Consider the following 19,898-nt stretch of genomic DNA (forward strand, 5'->3'; position numbering starts at 1 on the left):
TCATCCAGAGCCAGATCCGCTCAGCTCTGCAGGGCTTCCCCAGATACCCCCCAAACTGTTCAGCTTCTCCCCACCCTGCCCACCACCCAGCGAGGACTGGGCTCCAGGTCACCAGTGCCTGCCAGAGCTGTGGCCCTGTGTGGCCAGAAGTGTGCTCTGCCCAAGACAGGGGCTGAGGTGAGGCGATTTGGACCAGCCATGGGGCTGCTGAGCACTGTTCATGGGTAGCGACTGGCATGTCCATGGAGGAGCTCTGGGGACCCTGGGCCCCGCCTTCCTGACAGGGCTGAGCCAAGTGCCACGTGTGAGCCACAAAGGCCCCACTGCCTTCACACAGGCACTGAGGCTGTGTCCCAGCACAGGAGGCTTCTGAGACAGACACGCACCCACAGGGGCTGCTGGAGGGTGTGTTGCTCCGGTCCGCACAAACCCTACCCCCTGAGGAAATCCACACCAGGTCCACGCTCAGCCACCTCCTGATTCCTCAGCACCACACACTGAACCCTCTCCAAGCATCACTCCTGCCATCACCTCCTCCCCGGCGGGGCCTTCCCATCAGGGCTCTGCACCCAGAAGCTCAGAGACAAGGATTACACTTGGAAACTTGTGACATTTTCACTGTACAAAAGAGCAACTGGAAGCCCAGAAGCAGGGGCAGGTCTAGGCTTGTGGGGCTGAGAGTTATACAATTGGGGGACCCTCTTTAAGAATTAAACCTAATAACTGCAAGAGTAAATGCACAGGCAGCCCTTAGAAGGGGCTGCAGCTCCGTGTGCCTTGGAGTAACCCCCACCCCCACCCCCTCCCCACCTAGAGGGTAAGTGACATGGATATCATACAGCTACAGCTAGTGAGTGGCTGGCCAGGCTTGGATTCGGGATCTCCTCCTGTGTCACACGGCCTGCATGCATCCTCCTCATCGCTTCCGTGGGGAGTGTGATTGGAAATGTGATGCGCAGCAAAGCATTTTGGGGGAGCACTCCACTCTCCCTACAGGAAGCCATTTAGGGCCAGTGGCCCTCAGAGAGGCCCGCATGCTTGCCCAAGGTGGCTTAGCGTTACAGGACTGAACTGACCACTGATTACCCAACCTCGGAAACCCCAGACCACAGCTCCCCTGGCGGCCGGCCTGGCTTTCAGATTTCTGCAGTGCCCCAGATTAAACCTGCAAGCAAAGGGGATATTAGACACCTCCTGTTTCCTCCTGAATCCTGAGGCCAAGCAGACTAGCCCCAAGGGTTTGGCTCAAGTGGTTCTCCCCCAAATAAGCAAGTCCCTGGGGGGAGAGAGCCTGAGCCCCACATCTGACTCAGCAGAAGGCAGCTGGGGATTTTGGACCACGAAGAAAACCACCTCTTGCCCCGGGGAAGCTGCCCCAGAGATCCAGGCCTCAGAGGTGCCAGGCAGGAGGGCAGAGTCTACGGCCTCTGATGAGTCTTCAGTTCCCCAGATGTCACAAGGCTGGGCCCCCGAGCTTCTGCTAACTCGGTTCAATAGGCCAGCGTAACCCAGATGACATCCTGAGTTGGTCCCAGAAGCCCCTGGGTCAAAACCCCGTCCATCCTGGGGGACTAGCACGTTTCCCAGCGGCTCTGCCAGAACTGGAAGCCGATTATGCTCAGATTAACCTCAGCATTTCCCCAGCTAAGGCCTGACTCCGTGAATGAGCCCTCTGGGGGTCCCAGGGAACTCCCTGAATGTGGGGGTGAAACCAGAGCCTCCTGGGAACAAGGTCCCTAAGGGAAGCCCAGCGGCCCTGACAGATAGGGGCTGGGTCTCCTTAGGGCAGTGGCCCAGGCCCCGTGGGCAGTACCAATGTGATAAGGAATGGCAGTGCTGGGCTCCTAGCACACCCCCTGACCAAAGTTTGAGTTAAAATTAGCAACGGAACACTTTATACCCCAGCCTTGGTGTTACCCCCTGGGCAGAGACTGGTCTGCATCAGAGAGGGTTGTGAGAAAGTCATGTTTCATTGCCTCAGTGAGCTCTCTGGATGGGAGAGGATGGGAGAGGTTCTAACAGAGAACCCCCTGGTCTGTGATGACAGAGAGGTAGGTGACAGAGAGGTCTCAGAGAGCAGAAAGGGAAAAGAGACACAGGAAAGCTTGGCATGGGCGTGATGCTGGGCTGGGTGGGCAGGCAGGTTGCTTCCAGCCCACTATTTGGGGACAGGCCCTGGGCCAATCACTGCAGCCCTCAGGGGGCCCCAGGGAGGACAGGGCTGCTCACAGACAGAGTTGGAGGGAGGACACGGGGCATTCTGGAGTAAGTGGGCCACAGTGGCAGCGGGCTGGCTGCAGAGCTGGCCGAGGTCCTAGGCCCCAGCCCAGATTCCACAAACCCACAGTGGCCTCCTGTGTTCTCTTGGTGCCCCAGCTTACCACATGCTAAACAGGGGTGGTGAGGCCGATGGGGAGGTGTTGTGCCCTTGCTGCCTCCTGAAACACAGCTGGGAGTTGGTCTGCTGGGCCCTCTGGGGTCCTGGACACAGATGCATGGCCTCCTTAGGTTGTTCAGATTTGCTGTTGGCTTTTCAGCAAAATACCTCAGAACTCAGAACCAGAGAATGGTTGGAGGAAAGCATGTCCAAATTGCACAGAGGTTTCCTTTTTGCTTCAGGAGGTAGAGAAACGAAGTTCACACTTTCCCAAGGTCACAATCAAGGTCATCCACTGGCGGAGCCAGACTTGATTGCGACACTTAACCTCTTGGCCCTTGGGAGCCTGAAATATTCTTCTCTCGGCTCTGAGCTTTGTGCAGATGAACTGCCCACTGATTGCAGAGAGCTATATAAATGCTAAGTGCACAGAGGTGGGGAGCAGAGAGGATGGGAGCCAGTGGTCTGGGCTTCCCCAGCTGTCTGCCCGCCTCCCTCTCCCGGTGGGGTGCAGGTCCTGGGGGAGAGAGTGTGTCTAGGAAGGAGAGTGGCTTCCCTAGAGACCCAGGGAGTGTTGGAGGGTTCGTGATTTCTATAATATTTCATAATCAAGATCCCAGGAACTGGGGAGAGAAAGAGAAAGTAACACCCAGCATATTTGATCATTACAGTCTTTTTTATTTTCAGTTTTCTTTGGGAAAAAAATGTGGGTGTACACACAAGTACATCTGAACATACAAGCATCCTCGTATGCATACACCTCCATATGTACCAAGTGTCTGGTGCATAAACACTCAATAAACAGCTGCTATTATTACTCCACATAAACACAAACACAGGGAACACAAATGTATTTTGCACAGCATCCCTAACATTGTGTAAATACTATACTCAGTAATACTTGAGAGTGCTCATTCCACTCGACAGCCCTGTGCTCTGGGCCCTGGATAGCGTTGCTGTGAGGTAGACACTGTTTGTAGTCCCACTGTGCCCCACTGTACAAATGGGGACACTGGGATGTAGATCATTTGCCCACAGCTGGTCACTGCAGAGCCACATCATGGCAATGCACCTATGTGTGTGTGCACACGTGTATGAACAGGCAGATGGTACAGTTCTGTGCGCTGACCTCTTCTCCCACATGGACACAGTTGTAAACACAGACACACACATGGCTGATGCAGAATTTCCTGCCTTGTTCTGTGAGGGACTTCAGGTCCTTCCTGAGAGGGGCCTGAGGTTCTGTCCAACATGCCCCTGGCCATGAGCTGTTACTCCCTCTTTGAGTCCTGGGCAGAGCCTGGCCGAGCCAGAGCCCTCTAGCCCACAGCCTGGGCCGCCCTAACCACACTCCCCCATAGGGCCACGGAGGAGGGAGATGGGAAGGATGGGACGTGGAGCTTGACTAGGGGGGGAAATGGGAAGGGAGGTCCGGAAGGGAGTTTCTCCCTCTGTCCCCCTCCACATCTCTCCACCAGCAGGAACACTAGAGTTGCTTATCCAAAGTTCTCCCATCTCCTCAGCCTCCTTCAACAGGTCTGGGTGGGGCCCTGGGACCTGCCTTCCGTGGCCCCTAGATGATTCTGATGAAGGTGGGGCAGGAGAACCTCCAGCCGAGTAGAAGAGCTTTTGTGGGAAAACTCAGCACCCAGCCTGACCCAGACGCAAAAGACAAACCTCTGGGGAGTTGATGACTGAGCTGTGTGGCAAAGAGCTTATGAGTCAGCAGCTGAATTCTGAGCTGATCAAAAAAACCCACTGTTGTTTCTGCAGGGCCAGGGAGCTTGGCTTTGTTCTCCGGCTTGAGCCCTGACCCTGGTCCCGGCCCAGGTGTCCTCGGTCACAGGGAGGTGCTGTGAGAGGGTGGATGGTGTGAACCACCATCTCTGTGAGGAAACACTGACCGTGGCTCCTGGCTGGGCATACTCACCAGGGAGTTAGTGAGAAATTTCGGAGCGTCGGGTAGACCCTGGAGAAGGCTGTATGTTGCTGCATGAGGACAGCTGGGCACATTCACATTGGAGCACATTCTGGAACTCAGGAATTTGGGGTGATTTCTCAGGTTAGGAGCCTAACTTCTTTAGAAGCCTCTACAAATTGCCTACAGAAGCAGAGGCTCAGGTGACAGGCTCCCCAGCTGGTGTGTCCACAGGTTCTGTGGCCCCCTCGCTGGTGAAGGTGCTGTGCTGGCTCCGTGAGGGAGCGGTGGCTGCCTGTCATAACCATCCACACCCCCATGGCCCAGAGAGCCAAACTTTAACTCTAAGTTAAAAGAGCCTGTCGCCCTAGCTGGTTTGGCTCAGTGGGTAGAGCGTCAGCCTACAGACTGGAGGTCCCAGGTTCCATTCCAGTCAGGGCATATGCCCGGGTTTCGGGCTCAATCCTCAGTAGGGGGCATGCAGGAGGCATCCAATCAATGATTCTCATCATTGATGTGTGTGTCTCTCTCTCTCTCCTTCTCCCTTCCTTTCTGAAATCAATAAAAAATATATATATATATTTTTAAAAAGAGCCTGTCAAACAAGTCCCCTGGACCAGGCCTTCCAACAAATCACCAGACCTCAGCTCCTCCTGCACAGAAACTTGCTCAGCTCCCTGCCCCCATCCCGCCCCCGTGGAGGCAGCCTGTGTGGTGATGAGAAACACCAGGGAGGGTTGGAAATGCTGCTGGGCAGGCTCTGAGTTCCGCAGCCTCCCCTCTGGGGACTGAGAAGTGTCTGCTCTCAGAAGGCAGGTGGGGGCTGGCACGCCCGGGGACTGCCCCTCCACCCTCCATCCCTGGCAGCACCTCTCCCTGCACTCCTCCCACCTCTTAGCACCACAGTCCCAAAGGCTGGGACTCTGTTAAACTTCCTGGGGGAAGGCCAGAGGATGGACAGGCCTCCGCGGAAGGTGGATGAGTAGCTCGCTCAAAGCTGCTCCGTGGACCTGCATTCCAAATGGGTATCCCACCCAGCCTGGCCCTCCCCTGCCCTGGCTTCCTAAGCCCTGCACCCTGTCCCCTGATATGTGCTTCCCCACCCTGCCCACCCACAGATGTGCATGCCTGTACGCGTGTGCTACACACACACACACACAATCAGGACCAGTTTCTAGCCCCGTGTGCTCCTCGGGGCCCCAGGCTGAACATCCAGCCCCTCTAGAAACCTGTGACTCGGCTCTCTTCTTTCCTCCCCAACCTGCTTGCAGTATTCCTACGAAGGGATGGAGATCAACAACCTGCCCGTGGAGCTGACGGTCGTGTGGAACGGGCACTTCAACATCGACAACCCCGCTCAGAACAGAGGTGTGCAAGGTGGCCTGGGTGGCGGGTGAAGGGGAGAGCTACTCTGCACTCGTGGGCAGGTGTCATTCGTCCCCCATCCTCTGGCCTGAGCCCGCCTCCACAGCCTCTCCACCATCCCCACTGCTCTATGACTTGTTGGGCATGGGCCCAGTGTGGGCAGGTGGCCCCTGGGAGAGGAGGAGTGAGCAGGGCTGGCTGGAGGGAGACTGGCCTTCCCAGTCCAGAACCATCACCAAAGGGAGGGGCTGCACTCCTTGCCACACTCCCCAACCCTCCCAGCCCGACCCCAGCCCACTCTGGCCCTTTGCCTGCAGTTCACCTCTATAAGTGCGGAGCCATGCGCGAGAGCTGCGGCCTGTGCCTCAAGGCGGACCCTGACTTCGAGTGCGGCTGGTGCCAGCTCCAGGGCCAGTGCACCCTGCGGCAGCACTGCCCCATCCACGAGAGCCAGTGGCTGGAGCTGGCGGGCCCCAACAGCAAGTGCACGAACCCCCGAATCACGGAGGTAAGCCGCTGACCAGGGGTCCTGCCTGGGGCTGGGCCTGAGGCCATGCCTGGCCAAGGGAAGGCGAGAGCAGAGAGGGGCTCCACTGTCCAGTTGGAGTCTCCATGGAAGCTGTGTCAGAAAGAACTCGAAGTCCTCACCACCTTCCCTTTGTCTCTAAGAGTCTCTCTTGGTGACAAAGCCATGACACTCCATCAGCAGCAGGCTCACCAAGCAGTGAATCCATGACAGAGGCTGTGTGGGAGGGGGTCAAGGGTTTGAGTCTTGGCTCTGTAGGCTCATTGCTGGGTAGCTCAAGGCTAATTCATCACTGTCTCTGTGCCTCAGCTGGCTCACCTGTGCAATGGGTCTGGTTGACCATCTATCTCATAGTGGAGTTATAAGGATGGTATGAGCGAATCTATGCCCAAGCTACAGGGATATTCCCATCTTCCTCCTCATCATTCCTGTTCATCATCATCATTAAAATCATCGCTGTCCATGGCTAAGCCCAGGGAGTCACTGCCCCTGGGGTTCATTTAGGTCGCCCTGTGTCTTCACCTCCCCGCTCCAGATTCCAGCCACCCCTCTTTGCCCCCACCCAGAGCCCTTAACAAGAAACCACCTTGGCAGGTGTGACTAACAGCGTGTCTGGCAAAAATGGTGGGACTGGCTTTCTTCTTGGCCTGAGACCAAGAAAATTGCAGAGAGGAGATGGCAAATGTTCCTGAGATGGAGGCTATTCACTGGCTCCATCCTGGCATCGACCCTCCCAGAACCCAGGGAACCAAGGGCTGGGCCAGAGATCAAACTGCTTTCTCAGGATGACAAGCCGAGGCTGGAAGGCCATGCAGCTGCTGCCAGGTGCCAGCTGCACTGTGAGGACTGGCTGAGCAGGCATTTGGGAAGCAGAGGGACTCCCTTTTCCTGCCTTCCCTGTATCTGCCCACCTCCTCACACGGAGATGGGTCTCCATCTCCAAAGAGCCTTTGTTTCCAATGCAAGGAGAACACACATGTGCAAACCCTCACAATCACGTGCACTCTCATTCACAGACATGCACGCCTGCATGTGTAAGAAGCAGGAAGTATCTTGACTTTTGTAGGTGAACAGCTCCCCCTGGCAACGCTGCCACCCTGGGGCTCCCCAGCCTAGTTACCCTTTCCCTTTCCCACCTTTCACTGTCCCCCCAGATGGAGCCCCCACTTGGGGCCCTCAAAGGGGGAGAGAGCAGGACCTACTAAGAAGTGGCCTATCTGAGCTCTTTCTTTCCATTGTGATCCCCTTGACATTGGCCAGGATCCAGGCGCTGATGTTCCGAGGCCCCAGGGATGGGAAATGCGCCTTCCTCTTCTATCAAATGCCAAGAAAGGCTGGCACAGATGTCTCTGCCACAAAGGTTTCTACTGAGGGAGGCCACAGCTAGACTGTGTGAACTGGATGGAGCCCCTCCCTCAAAGCAGGCCCTTGGTTGCTGGAACTTAACATTCCAATTATGGGTTTTAACACCAAAGGTGACATCTTTGGAGGGAAAGCTGGACATTTTGGCCAGTGTAAGAGGCGAAAGTCTAATTAAATATCCCTTAGAAACCAAGTCAAACAGTGAAGGTAAAGGGGTTGTGACAAGTGCTCTGGTAACTCCAGGAAGACGCTTGGGAGTTGGAGTTTGCAGTACAATTACACCCAAGAAACGATGCTGCTACTGCAAAGTCCCCAGGGGAAGGGAGACACTGTCCCTGCTCTCAGAGGCTCCGGCTCTGAAGAGGAAGTGGGTGGGGGATGGAAAGATGGGAATCAGGCACAAATGTTACCATGAAAGGAACACAAAGAAGGTGCCTTAAAATTTCATTTGGGGGGAGGGGAGGGGACAAGAGAAGGATTAGGAAAGAGAGAATATCTGGTTATGGAAAGTGACCTTAGAGAAGGGTCTTAGTTCCCATAGTGTGGAAGGCTGCGGGTTCGCAGGAGGGTGACTCATGTAGCTTGAGAGTGCAACCAACACAAGCAAATGCCCAAATGCTTTAATCCCCATTTTCAATGAATTACCCAGTAACGTTGCGGATCACGTTCCGCTCCCCCTTCTATGAGGTAGGAAAATGAATGAGGGTCCTTGATCACTGCTCCTGAAACCACACCCAAACCTAGACTGCTCTGCCAGAGCTCCTGCCCACTGGCAGTGCCAGATCCGGATACCCTGGGGCACTTGGACATAGCTCAGGAATCGGGCAGAGGTGGGAAGAGCCATTCCTTGGCCCATCAGCAAGGGGGTGATGGCTTCCTCTTGGTGCCTGCCAAATCACGATGCTTCCTCTCTCCAGATAATCCCAGTGACGGGCCCCCGGGAAGGGGGCACCAAGGTCACCATCCGAGGAGAGAACCTGGGCCTGGAATTCCGGGACATTGCCTCCTACGTCAAGGTGGCCGGTGTGGAGTGCAGCCCCTTGGTGGATGGCTACATCCCTGCCGAACAGTAAGTGGACGTGACCTGAGACACAGACAGATACTGGAGGGGAGGGAAGATAAGCCCAAAAGAAGGAGTCTTAAAGCTTATGGAGGTAAAAGGAGAATGCCCTTGACATTCTAGGGTGCTGGGGCGGGACTCCCACACCTGGACCAGCCAGCTGCTATATTGGGGGAAGTGTAGAGATGGGGAAAGGCTGGGAGAGAAGTGATGGTTACCTCCTTGGGCTGTGGGGGTGAGTAGGAATGAGATAGAGCAAAGTTAAAATCTGCAAGAGAAGTATGAGTTCAATTGCTTATCCCAATTCCCTAACTCCCCATGCATGTCCATACCGGGAATCTTGTGCTACCCGGTATGGAGACGGAAATGAAACTCCTCACTCCCTGGCAGGCCTGTGGGTACTTTGGGTAGTTAGTTTCTCTTTGCAAAATCTGCTGGTCCACTGAGAGGGTCATTCAATAACCTAGCTGGCCTCTAACTACCTGGTGGAGGAGGTTTGCAAGTCACATATTGCCTTGTAAATAACTACACACAATTTTCCAGCCCAGCAAACCCAACCATGAAATCTTGCCAGCACAATAGAATCTATTTATGCCATCTTTGCTGCCCCTCCAGAGTGAAACCTTGCCACCTGTCCCATGGACGTAAGTTGCTGACTCTTTGCGAGGCCTCTCTGAGCTAGGTCAGTGCCCTTTGTGGTTCTGCTTACTGGGTCCTGCCCAGATTCAGTGGTTCTGGAACCATCAGTACCACCACCCTCAGTTCCTCCTGAGTTCCATCTGGTCTTCCTAAGGTGCTCAGAGTACATCAGATCATTGAAGGTTTCATACTTGGTAGCACTCACCTACCTGGTCCATCATCATTTATTTATCTGAAGATCATTTTGTGGTTCTTTCAACTTTCTGAGTTCTTGCTAGGACAAAATTGGCTGCTACCATGTAGTGAGATTTGGGGAACTCTGAAATGCCCTTCCTGGAACCTGACATTAAAAATATTATAAAAGCCCTGGTTGGTTTGCTCAGTGGTTAGAATGTCAGCCTTCAGATCAAATCAATGTGTCTCTCTCATGTGGGTGTTTCTCTCTCTCTCTCTCTCTCTCTCTCTCTCTCTCTCTCTCTCTCTCTCTCTCCCTCCCTCCCTCCCTCCCTCCCTTCTTTCCACTCTCTCTAAAAATCAATGGAAAAAATATCCTCGGGTGAGGATTTAAATTTTTTTTTTAATATATTAAAGCCACACTATTGAAGTATTATGGTACTAGTTAGATCAGTGGAATCAGATAAACACCCAGAAAAATAATCCTGATGTATAAATATGTAGTATGTAATAAAAGTGACATTTCAAATCTGCAAGGAAAGGAAAGATCATTCAGTAAGTGGTGCTGGTTAACTCCCTGAAAAAAAAAAATCAGATCTTTACTTCACTTTATAATCTAAAATAAATTCCAGACAGATTAAAAAGTTAAGTGTAAAAATGAAACTGTGAAAGAATTACAAGAAAACACAGGTGAGAATTTATCTAATTTCAAGAAAAGAAAGCTGTTCTAAGTATAACTGCAAAAGAAAAATTATAAAGGGAAAGATAAGAAGATTTGAGTAATAAAACTTAAAGCTTGTGCCTCAAAAACCATTGTAAGCAGAATAAAAATGTGAATGATAGACTGGGTATATGTTTATACCCTATTACAGGTAAGAGATGATTTTATAAATAAAAATAAAAGAGGTTTGACAAATAAAAGGCAAATATCACAAAAATGAGCAAAGAGCATCCAAAAGTCATATAAAAATGTTTAACATTGGTAGTAATCAATGAAATGCAAATTAAAACAACAAGGAACAGTGTTTGAAAGCCAATGCCCAGAGCAGATGAGAGGCGTGACAAATAGCATATTCCTACGTTCTTGTCAGGAGGGTAGATTGGGATGAACTTTCTGAAAAGCAGTTTGGAAATGTGAGTCAAAAGTCTTTAGCCTGGCCATATTACTTCTGGACCTTTCCCTTCATAACCAGAATGCACAAATATTTATTTGCATGAATGCTTATTTTAGCCTTATTTATAATAGTAAAAATTTAGAGGCATTTGTGTGTTTGACAATAGGAAATTAATCAACTCAATAAACTCTTTTATATGCATAAGACAGTCAACTACAGAGCCATTAAGTCTGATACTGCGGGAGAATCATGATCAGGAGTACACTCAAGGTCTATTAAGGGAGAACACAGGTTACCAAGCAGAATGCAGAGTTCCTAATTAATTTTATGAAAGAAAATCAATTTGGAAACATGTACACAGACATGTGGCCAGTGAATATTCCTGGGTGAGGCAGTTGGGGGGTGGGTGTATGTATGGCAAGTGCTTTTATGTACTTTCTATTTTTGACACTGAACATGTATTGATCATGTTACCTTCACAGAAGGGCGTATATTTTTGCTGGACTCTCACCCAGAAGTTCTTTCTAAAAGAAGCACAGAACCCAGGAGCTATCAAGTGAAAGAACAAGCAATGAACCACATAGCCACGTTTAAACTTTAGGCTTTTGGGTGGCAAAAGACACCATAAACAAAATTAAAGCAGAGGTGACCAACGGGGAGAAGAGAATGTAAAACTTATTACAGACAAAAGTTAATGCTCCCAGCTCAGCAGTTCCTACAGAAGGCCAATCCATTCGCAAAATGAAGAGAGGGCTTCAGACAAGTCAAAGGAAAGCCTGTGCAAGATTAAAACACACACGCATGTATGAAACACACATGCATGTATGAAAACACGGGCACCTTCACTAGTAAGCAGGGAAATTGATGATGGTACAGTCACAGTGTAAAACACTGTGAAGCTGTCCAGGGCAGAGTTGTGTGAACAGTGACATGAACGAAGTCCATGCTGTATTGTTGAGTCAAAAGACAGGTTAGAACAGTGGATAATTAGGTCTCACTTTTATTTTTTAAATCATGTATATGTTTCATTATATATATATATATATATATATATATACACACACATACATACATATATATATTTGTATATAGCTGTGTGTGTATATATAACATTTTGGTTTATGTGTGTGCATATATCAAACATAAATATACATACATACGTGTGTATGTGTGTGTGTATATATGTACAAATATATATAGTTGGACAAGTTGACTAACTTTGCTGTGCCTCAGTTTTCTCATTTGTAAAATGGAAATTTTATATATACACACACACACACACACACACACACATCTAGTAAAAGGCTTGGGAGACTATACATACCAAACTTGTAGAGAGGTTAGGAATGAAAAAAGGGACACTACTTTTTTATTGCCACACTTCTGTACTATCTCATGCTCAAAATTCTCAAAGGGTATGAACAAATTTTACAATTAAAACAATAAAAATTTATAAAAAGGGAAAAATGTATGACTCCCCCCAGCCGCAACATGCATGTCTGTTGGCCTGCGAAGCCCCCGGCTGGGGCTGGGAGCAGAAAGCCCTTGGTGAGGCAGGCTATGAGTTCCTACAAGGACCTGAAAACCTTAGGTCTACTCCCTGGCTCCTGTCTGGCTTGCTGTGGGTCCTTGGCTAAGTCACTGTACCTCTCTGGTCCTGCCAGCTCTATCCACTAAGCCACTTGGCTAAAATTCACAGTAATTCATAACTCAGTGGATAATTCATGAATTAGGAGCTAAGTGTTGAGTCAGAACCCTCCCCTAGGCTCCCCACTTTACAGAGGGCCTCCAGGGGACCCCTGAAGTTCATGTTTCCTCATTCCCTGAGGACCCAGCAGGAGCCCCTGCAGGAAGGAACCTGGGGTGTCTTTCACCTCCTCCCCTGCCCATCCCTGAGATCCTACTGCAGAGAATGGGGCCAGGGGTCACGGCTGGGAGTCCTGTGACTGTCCTGTGACTCAGGGGGTCTGTCCTCTCCTCCCTGCAGGATCGTGTGTGAGATGGGGGAGGCCAAGCCCAGCCAGCACGCCGGCTTCGTGGAAATCTGTGTGGCCGTGTGTCGGCCCGAGTTCATGGCCCGGTCCTCTCAGCTCTACTACTTCATGGTGAGTCCTGGCCACCAGTGTCTGACCAAGCACAGGCCACAGACCTCATTACCATGATCACTGGCCTGCCTAGACCTCTGTGGGCAAACCCAGGCAGCACCAGGGAAGATGCTCTGGCCCCACCCCAGAATCCCCTGCTGAGGGGCAGTGTGACAATGGAAGGTGAGAGTGTGGTCCTGCATCAGGACTCCTGGGATTTGAGCACTGTCCCTGCCACTTACTGAGTGAACCTGGGCAGGTTGCTTAACCTTTCTGTGCCTGGACGTCTTCATTTCTAAAACAGAATAACAATAGCATCTACCCCAAGGTACAGTTGTGAAAATGACATAAAGTAGATGTACCACTTCCAGTATCAATTCCTTTATGATTTCTGCATTTGCTGCCGGGGCTCCACTGCCCTGCCCTGTACACTGGCACCCGGCACTTCCATCCCACCATCCTCACCCGTCCTAGCTTCCCCACTCACATTCCTGTCCCGTGACTTCCTGCACCCACCTCGTTCTCCCACATCTCACCTACACCCCGCTCTGCCTTCCTCTGCCCACACCATTACCTTTCCCACTCCCACATCCCTTACCCTCCCTCCTCTCCCTCCTCTAGCCTTCACCCAGCCCTCCCCTCCCTCCAGCCTGGACCCTCCCTGGCCCTGCATGGCTGCCTGGCCAGCGCCTGGCCGTCCTGGGTGAGGGGTTCTGTGATGACAGGGATGCTGGAGACCTGAGCACAGCTCCTGCCACACATGCCCCATCACTTTCCAACCTGTTTGACCACCCAGTTAACCGCTCGGGTTAATGGCAGCTGTGAGGGTATAATGTCCTCATGGTGCGGAGCTGCTTTGGGAAGCTGGAAACCTGAGGGATGGATTTTATGTCTGAGCATTAAAGGGCCTGGAATTTGTCATGGGGGCCCAGTGTTCTTCCATCCTTCCTCCCTCCCTCCCTCCCTCCCTCCCTCCCTCCCTCCCTCCTTCCTCCTTCCTTCCTTCCTTCCTTCCTTCCTTCCTTCCTTCCTCCCTGTCCTTCTTTCTCCTTCATCTACCTTCCTCCTCTTCTTCTTTCTCCATTCAACTGACAACTGTTTATCACCCTGTACAATACCTCTCACAAGGTATTTATTTGAGAGATGCTTGCTTAGTTGATTGAATTTTATAATGATAATAATTTGGTGGCCCTGGTCTGTGGTGAACCAACTCTCACACAGCCCCTCCTGGGGAGTCCCACAGCCTGTGGATGAGCTGAGACGGAGGACGTGTGTGTACATACGAACGGGAGGGGGCCGCCTCGGAGGACTGGGCCCTGCTCTGTGCTCCCCCCACTCTGCTCTAAAAACCAGCTGCCCTGTGAACAGCCGGCTGTCACTAAGCACACAGGGAGAAGTACACGCATGTAGTGATCTAGTGGGGGTGCAGTTTCACCCATTTGTTTCAGGTTTGAACCCCGCCTTCTGAAAGGATTTGAGGGAATTTCAAGTTAAAACCAACACACTTTGAGACAAGTGATAAATATACATATGTTCATATAGAAAGTATACACATATGTTGCATATTATATATATATATATGATATATGGAAATATGTGCTATTCCATCAGAGTTGAAATAATGAAAGGGAGAGAGATTGAGACAGGGAGGCAGAGACAACCTCAGCAGGTATTGGGGGGTATGGCCCGGCACCCCAGCATTGGGCGTGAGGTCTGGCTCTTAAGTGAGCTGGCAGTGTGGTGCAGGGAGGCCGCTGCTGCACGGCCATCGCAAGCACTGGACTGGCTCGGCTGCCCCGCACAGTTCTCGCCCCGCGGTCCCCTGGAGTGATGAGGTTCACGGTGCCAGGACCAACACTACCTCACTAAGCAGCTGCGCCCTTTGGGCCTTGGCTGCCCCTGCCCTGTCTCCAGCCAGGCCTCCACCTCTGTGACCACTCAAAGGCCACTGCCCTGAACGTCCTGCCATCGCCTCCCATGGCCCACCCAGGCATCAGCTCCTCAGAGAGGGTGTCACCCCCACTTGCCCGTTTCTGCCTGAGGCCTGTCACCCAGGCCCACAATGTGGACTGTGACCCACTTCCTCTCCTTCCGCTCCATCACCATGTCCAGGAGTCTCACTTCCCTGTTCCACACACCACCACAAGGGCCTCCTTAAGTCCTTGCCTCTGTCTGAACCCCTTCTACTCCACCCACCCTGGCGGAGTACCGTTTTCAGTACGTCAGCCCCGCCTCATGAAGCGCCCAGGTGCCCACTGCCTCTCACTGTCCCTTGGTCGGGCCGCCTGGCCAGCCAACACTAACTGCTCCAGGCTTCGTGTGGCTGGACCCCCTTGCCTTCTCTGTCTCCTCCCCTGCATGGCTCTAAGCCACAGCCTCCCATTCCTCCTGCTCATGACCCAGTCCTCATCCCTCTCCTGGGCGGGTGCCCTGCTCCCTGGGACCTGGCGTCCACCTGCACTGGCCTCAGTGTTGCCCGCTGGGGCCCTGCCCCTCTCGCAGCTCAGACAGTCTTTGCAGATGAAGCCCAGGCTGTCGATTTCTTTGCCAGCTGCCGAGGTACTTTAAGCAAAAGGCTCTGGAGCCCCCAAGTTAAATCACACCCTGCAGCTGGGCACACAGCTGCCCAGGAGACTCGCTGCAGCTGGGCTGAGGACCCCTGGCCTAGGCGTAGTGTTTATTGAGTAGCTGCCATGTGCCTGCTCATATCTGCTTCCGGGCTCTATTCTCATAACATCTCTGCGGTGGATACTCCAGAGCCCCTTCTGCTCCCAGGGAGGGTCAGTCTTGCCTGCATGATGGCTCCTACCTGGAGCAGGATGCGGCTGGATGACGGATATTAAGATGAGGCTCTGAGGAAAGAGCCCGTGGAAAGGCAGCATCTGCATAAGGCAGAACAGTTTTCTGTGTGGCTCCTGAGTAGTGGGAGGCTGTCCCTGGGATAAGGGATGACAAGGAAATGCCCCAGAAGGTGGGAGCAGAGGGACAGGGAGAGGAGGGGTGATGAGGAGAGGAGAGGTGAGCAGGAAGGCCGGTCAGGAGGGAGGAGAGTTGCTGCCAGCAGGTAAACGCATTGGCCCACTGGGTCCCTGGGACTTGAACATTTGTGTCGCTTTTCTATTGAGGGGCGTCTCTGAAGAACTGCCCTGCGCTACATGTACCCTGGGGAAGACTTTCAAGGAGGAGGAATGGTGTAGGGACCTGTCTCCTCCCCAGACCCCACCTTGTATTTAAGGGCCCAATAGTTGGGGCTTCCCCACAGAGCTTCTGGGGTTCAGAGAGGGAACGAGGGGCAGAGGGCCCATGAATCCCACCAGGAAGTTAGGAAGGGACAGAATGGCCCTCATGCTCTCTGGCACCACAGGGCATCTTGTAGGTGGAACAGCCTGGGCCCCACAGGAAGCCCGTAGCTCCTCTGGAGACTGGATTCTGCCAGGAGGCCCCTTCCCAAGGCCAAGGCAGGGGTCAGGTTCGGGTCTCCCTCAGTTTCCCTCCACAAATCAGGCCAGACTTGGTGACACATGCAGCTTTGTCACAGGTTCAGTCTCTAGAGATCTCCCTGGAAGGAGTGCTTTTCCCTTCCCCTGACCTCCCACTTGGAAGCCCAGTGAAGAGGTGGCAAGTAAGGTAGGACTGATTCCCGTGCAAGTCTATCTGCCGGTGAAATGTCTATGGAGCCTGTCTTGAATGAGTAAGAGCTTCTCACAACTTTAAAACACAAGGCATCTATCTGCATCTGCATCTCTATGCTTTTCTCTCCCTGCTCCCACCTTCCTGCAAAAGCCAGCAGGGTTACTCACTTCTACCCCTTCCAAGTCCCCCCCCACACCCCCCGCCCCACCCACAGACTGCCAGGGAGCCTGTTCTTCTCCCTTCATCCCATCTATCCTAACTTCCCTGGTTTTGATTATATCTCTAAGCATCCACCAACCCTCCTTGCCTTGCAGCCGCTGAGTGAGCACGCGCGCGCGCGCACACACACACACACACACACAGTCACAGTCAGTGGGACCTCCTGTTACAGACAATGGGGACAAAGGAACCATTTGTGAGAGGTGACACGGAGTTATGGAACCAGAAAACATCAGGCACCTTTGAGATAACCATTGTTTGACCCAGCTCCCTGATACTGTGATCAGAGAGGGTAAGTGACTTGTCCTGAACCAAACAGCATGATCTAGGCAGAACGGAGAAAGGAACACTCTTTCCACATGTCACTGCCCCCCTGCCCAGCTCTCCGGCTGAGCCAGTGGCAGAGGCAAAATAAAGCGTTCCTGAGCTTGGTAGGTGCCATGGGGATGCCAGGCCCAGGACCTGCAGGGACTGGTGAGCAGAGAGCTGGGTCGGACATGGAGTGCAGCGGTCAGCGTGCACCCCTGCGTGTGTGACCTGAGCTTTGACTTGGGCATCACGTTCCAGGCCCGGAGCTGTAGGCTTCTCTTCTCTGGTTATGGATCCAGGCCTGTCTGTGTGGAGGCCGCCTGCCATCTCTTCCGAGGGAGCAGAGTGGGTTCAAGTTTTGGTGCAGAATTCTTTGAGAGGGCAGGGAGTGGGGGCCCAGGGAGAAGGAAATCTTCATTTAAATGCAGATACAGGCTTCTCACCTGGGACTGAAGAAAGTTTTTCCATTAAAATGCTAATGAACATACTGCAACTCCAAATCCTCAGCCACCAGCCCCCTTGCCAATTGGACTCAATCACTGACCAGTCTTTGCCCCCCCCCACCCCTCCCCCACACCCCTCCTTTCCCTGGGGCCCTCAGATCCCATTGCTCAGGCCCTGGGCGCTTTGGGCTGAGTCTGAGAGGTCTGTGGAAGGGACAGATCACCTTCTGAAAGCAAATGAGCTTGGAGACTGGAGCGGGGGTGGAGAACTGGAGCTCTGGAATCATCAGACAGGTCTCAGTTGTGCCACCTTTCAGCTGTGGGACCTTGGAAACTGTCCCTAACATCTCTGAATCTCTTCTGTGAAATGGGTAATAATACACATCTTGTAGCATTGATTGAATGATCAAATTATTTATATGTATTTAATATATTTAATTATTTATAGATATGAAACTATCAAGCCTGCCACTTAAAAAAATCAGTACATAGCAGCTATTATTGATAGTATTACTATTATTAATATAGAGATGCAAACTCCAGGGGCCAGACGTTGCCTATCCACACAAGTGTAAAGAAACTGTGCAGGATCTCTGGGAGGCCACCCTGTACGGATTCCAGAAGGTGGCCCAGGTGTGGGAGCTGCCTCAGGCCTATGCAGAGCCTCCGCAGCCCATCCCAGTTGTGTCTCAGGCCAGATCCTCTCCTACACAGACGCTGACTCTCTCAGACCTGAAGCCCAGCCAGGGGCCCAGGTCCGGAGGCACCCAGGTGACCATCACGGGCACCAACCTGAACGCGGGCAGCAACGTGGTGGTGCTGTTCGGGAAGCAGCCGTGCCTCTTCCACAGGTGAGCACAGGGCAGACTGTGGGGTGCGCAGCGGGCAGCAGGCTTCCTCAGGCTAAACTCTGGCACGGCCGCCACCTCCCTGGAAAGTGGCGCTCCCTTCGGGACAGGGCTTTCTGGGCACGCCTGGCTGTGGATGTTTGGCTCAGTCTGGAGACCTGCCAGCCACCCTACCCCTGGATAGGCCCCTGTGCTGTTGCCCACCATTTCACCTTGGTGCCCCATACCGCCCCCTGGCAGAACCCTGGGGTTCCACAGGACACGATTTGGAATCTCGAGTCCCTTCCCTGGGGCTAGCTTCTCACGGGCTGCGGCAGAACCAGTGGGGACTGCTGAGAGCTGGCAGGGGCAGCTACCCCAGCTCGCTCCACTGTGTCTCCAAAGGCAGCCAGCTTTCTCTCCCCTGGTGCCACCATCCAGTCCCAGAAGGGCCTGCCTTTCATGAGCCAGCAGCCTGGGGGACAGGGAGGCGGAAGGTGTGTCTAGTGAAGGACTCTATGAGATGTGGCAGGGGGCCGGCCCCCTGCAGGGGAGAGGTTCTGCAGAGAGAGGTTTTCCCAGGACAGAGCTATGCTCAGGGCCCTGACAGACCCGGCCAGGCCTGGCCAGGCCTTGATGAGTGATGTTAACGAAAAGCGCATTGTGACACTTGTTGGCCTGGTGAAGCCAGTTCACGGAGGGCTGTTGCAGCAGGTGTGAAGCTGTCGCAACAGAGGAGAGAGATGGGGCTCAGCTCCCCACACAGCAGAGACAGCTGGGCATTTACACCCAACAGCAGGGGGAGGGCCAGCAGGCGGAAAATTACTAAGAGGAAAGATTAGGGGTAGGGTGATCCTGACTAAACCAACATAACAGGATTCTTGCTGAAGGCTGGCTGGGGTGATCAGATATCAGGGGTGAAGGATGAGAAATTTGATCAGATAGTTAGCAAGGATTGGGGGATTCTTGCTAAAGTGACTTATCAGGATTCTCGCCAAGAGTGGGGCTAGGCAGGCGGGCTAGAAGAAAGGCCCAAGGACAAGGCCTAGGCCAGTGATGGCGAACCTTTTGAGCTCGGCGTGTCAGCATTTTGAAGAACCCTAACTTAACTCTGGTGCCCTGTCACATAGAGAAATTTTTTGATATTTGCAACCATAGTAAAACAAAAACTTATATTTTTGATACTTACTTTATATATTTAAATGCCATTTAACAAAGAAAAATCAACCAAAAAAATGAGTTCGCGTGTCACCTCTGGCACGCATGTCATAGGTTCACCATCACTGGCCTAGGCAGAAAGAGGGCTCAGGAGAGCCTGCCTTTGTCAGTCGTTCCCAGAGGTTTATGTCTGAGGCAGGGCTCACCATTGCCTCTGAGGAGCCTGACAAATGGGTCTGGAGGTGAGAGGGCCCTGACCCAGGACCACCTCCCTTCCTGGAGCCCAGGAGCCCAGCTCCATGTTTTCCCTCCCTCCAGGCGCTCTTCATCCTACATCGTCTGCAACACCACATCCTCAGAGGAGGTCCTGGCAATGGAAGTGACGGTGCAGGTGGACAGGGCCAAGATCCACCAGGACCTGGTCTTCCAGTACATGGAGGACCCCACCATCGTGCGGATTGAGCCAGAGTGGAGCATCGTCAGGTAGGCGTTGCCCAACCTCGCTTTCCTTCCTCGACTCTCAAACGCCAAAGAGAGTTCTGAAAACCGAGTCCTGCTTTGGGGACTGATGAACTGGAGTTGGCTCCCTCCTTTCCCTGAGGGCACCTCTATGCAGGACCTGGTGGCCTGGCTCTGACCAGCAAGAGCCCACGGCCTCTCATTTGAGGATGGGTGGTGCACCTGGAGGC

General features: G+C 52.8%; 1 protein-coding gene across 2 annotated transcripts in view; it reads left to right on the plus strand.

Annotated features, from left to right (window-relative positions):
- The window catches only part of PLXNA4 (plexin A4), a 411,874-nt gene that overhangs the window by 339,977 nt on the left and 51,999 nt on the right, over positions 1 to 19,898 (plus strand). For both annotated transcript variants that reach the window (XM_036328657.1, XM_036328658.1), the window contains exons 11-16: positions 5,567 to 5,663; positions 5,978 to 6,168; positions 8,466 to 8,617; positions 12,524 to 12,641; positions 17,939 to 18,075; positions 19,528 to 19,692. In XM_036328657.1, the coding sequence (XP_036184550.1) occupies positions 5,567 to 5,663; positions 5,978 to 6,168; positions 8,466 to 8,617; positions 12,524 to 12,641; positions 17,939 to 18,075; positions 19,528 to 19,692 (860 nt within the window). The remainder of the gene's footprint in view (positions 1 to 5,566; positions 5,664 to 5,977; positions 6,169 to 8,465; positions 8,618 to 12,523; positions 12,642 to 17,938; positions 18,076 to 19,527; positions 19,693 to 19,898) is intronic.

This window comes from Myotis myotis, unplaced genomic scaffold (genome assembly GCF_014108235.1).
Source record: "Myotis myotis isolate mMyoMyo1 unplaced genomic scaffold, mMyoMyo1.p scaffold_m19_p_11, whole genome shotgun sequence".
Classification (NCBI taxonomy): Eukaryota; Metazoa; Chordata; class Mammalia; order Chiroptera; family Vespertilionidae; genus Myotis; species Myotis myotis.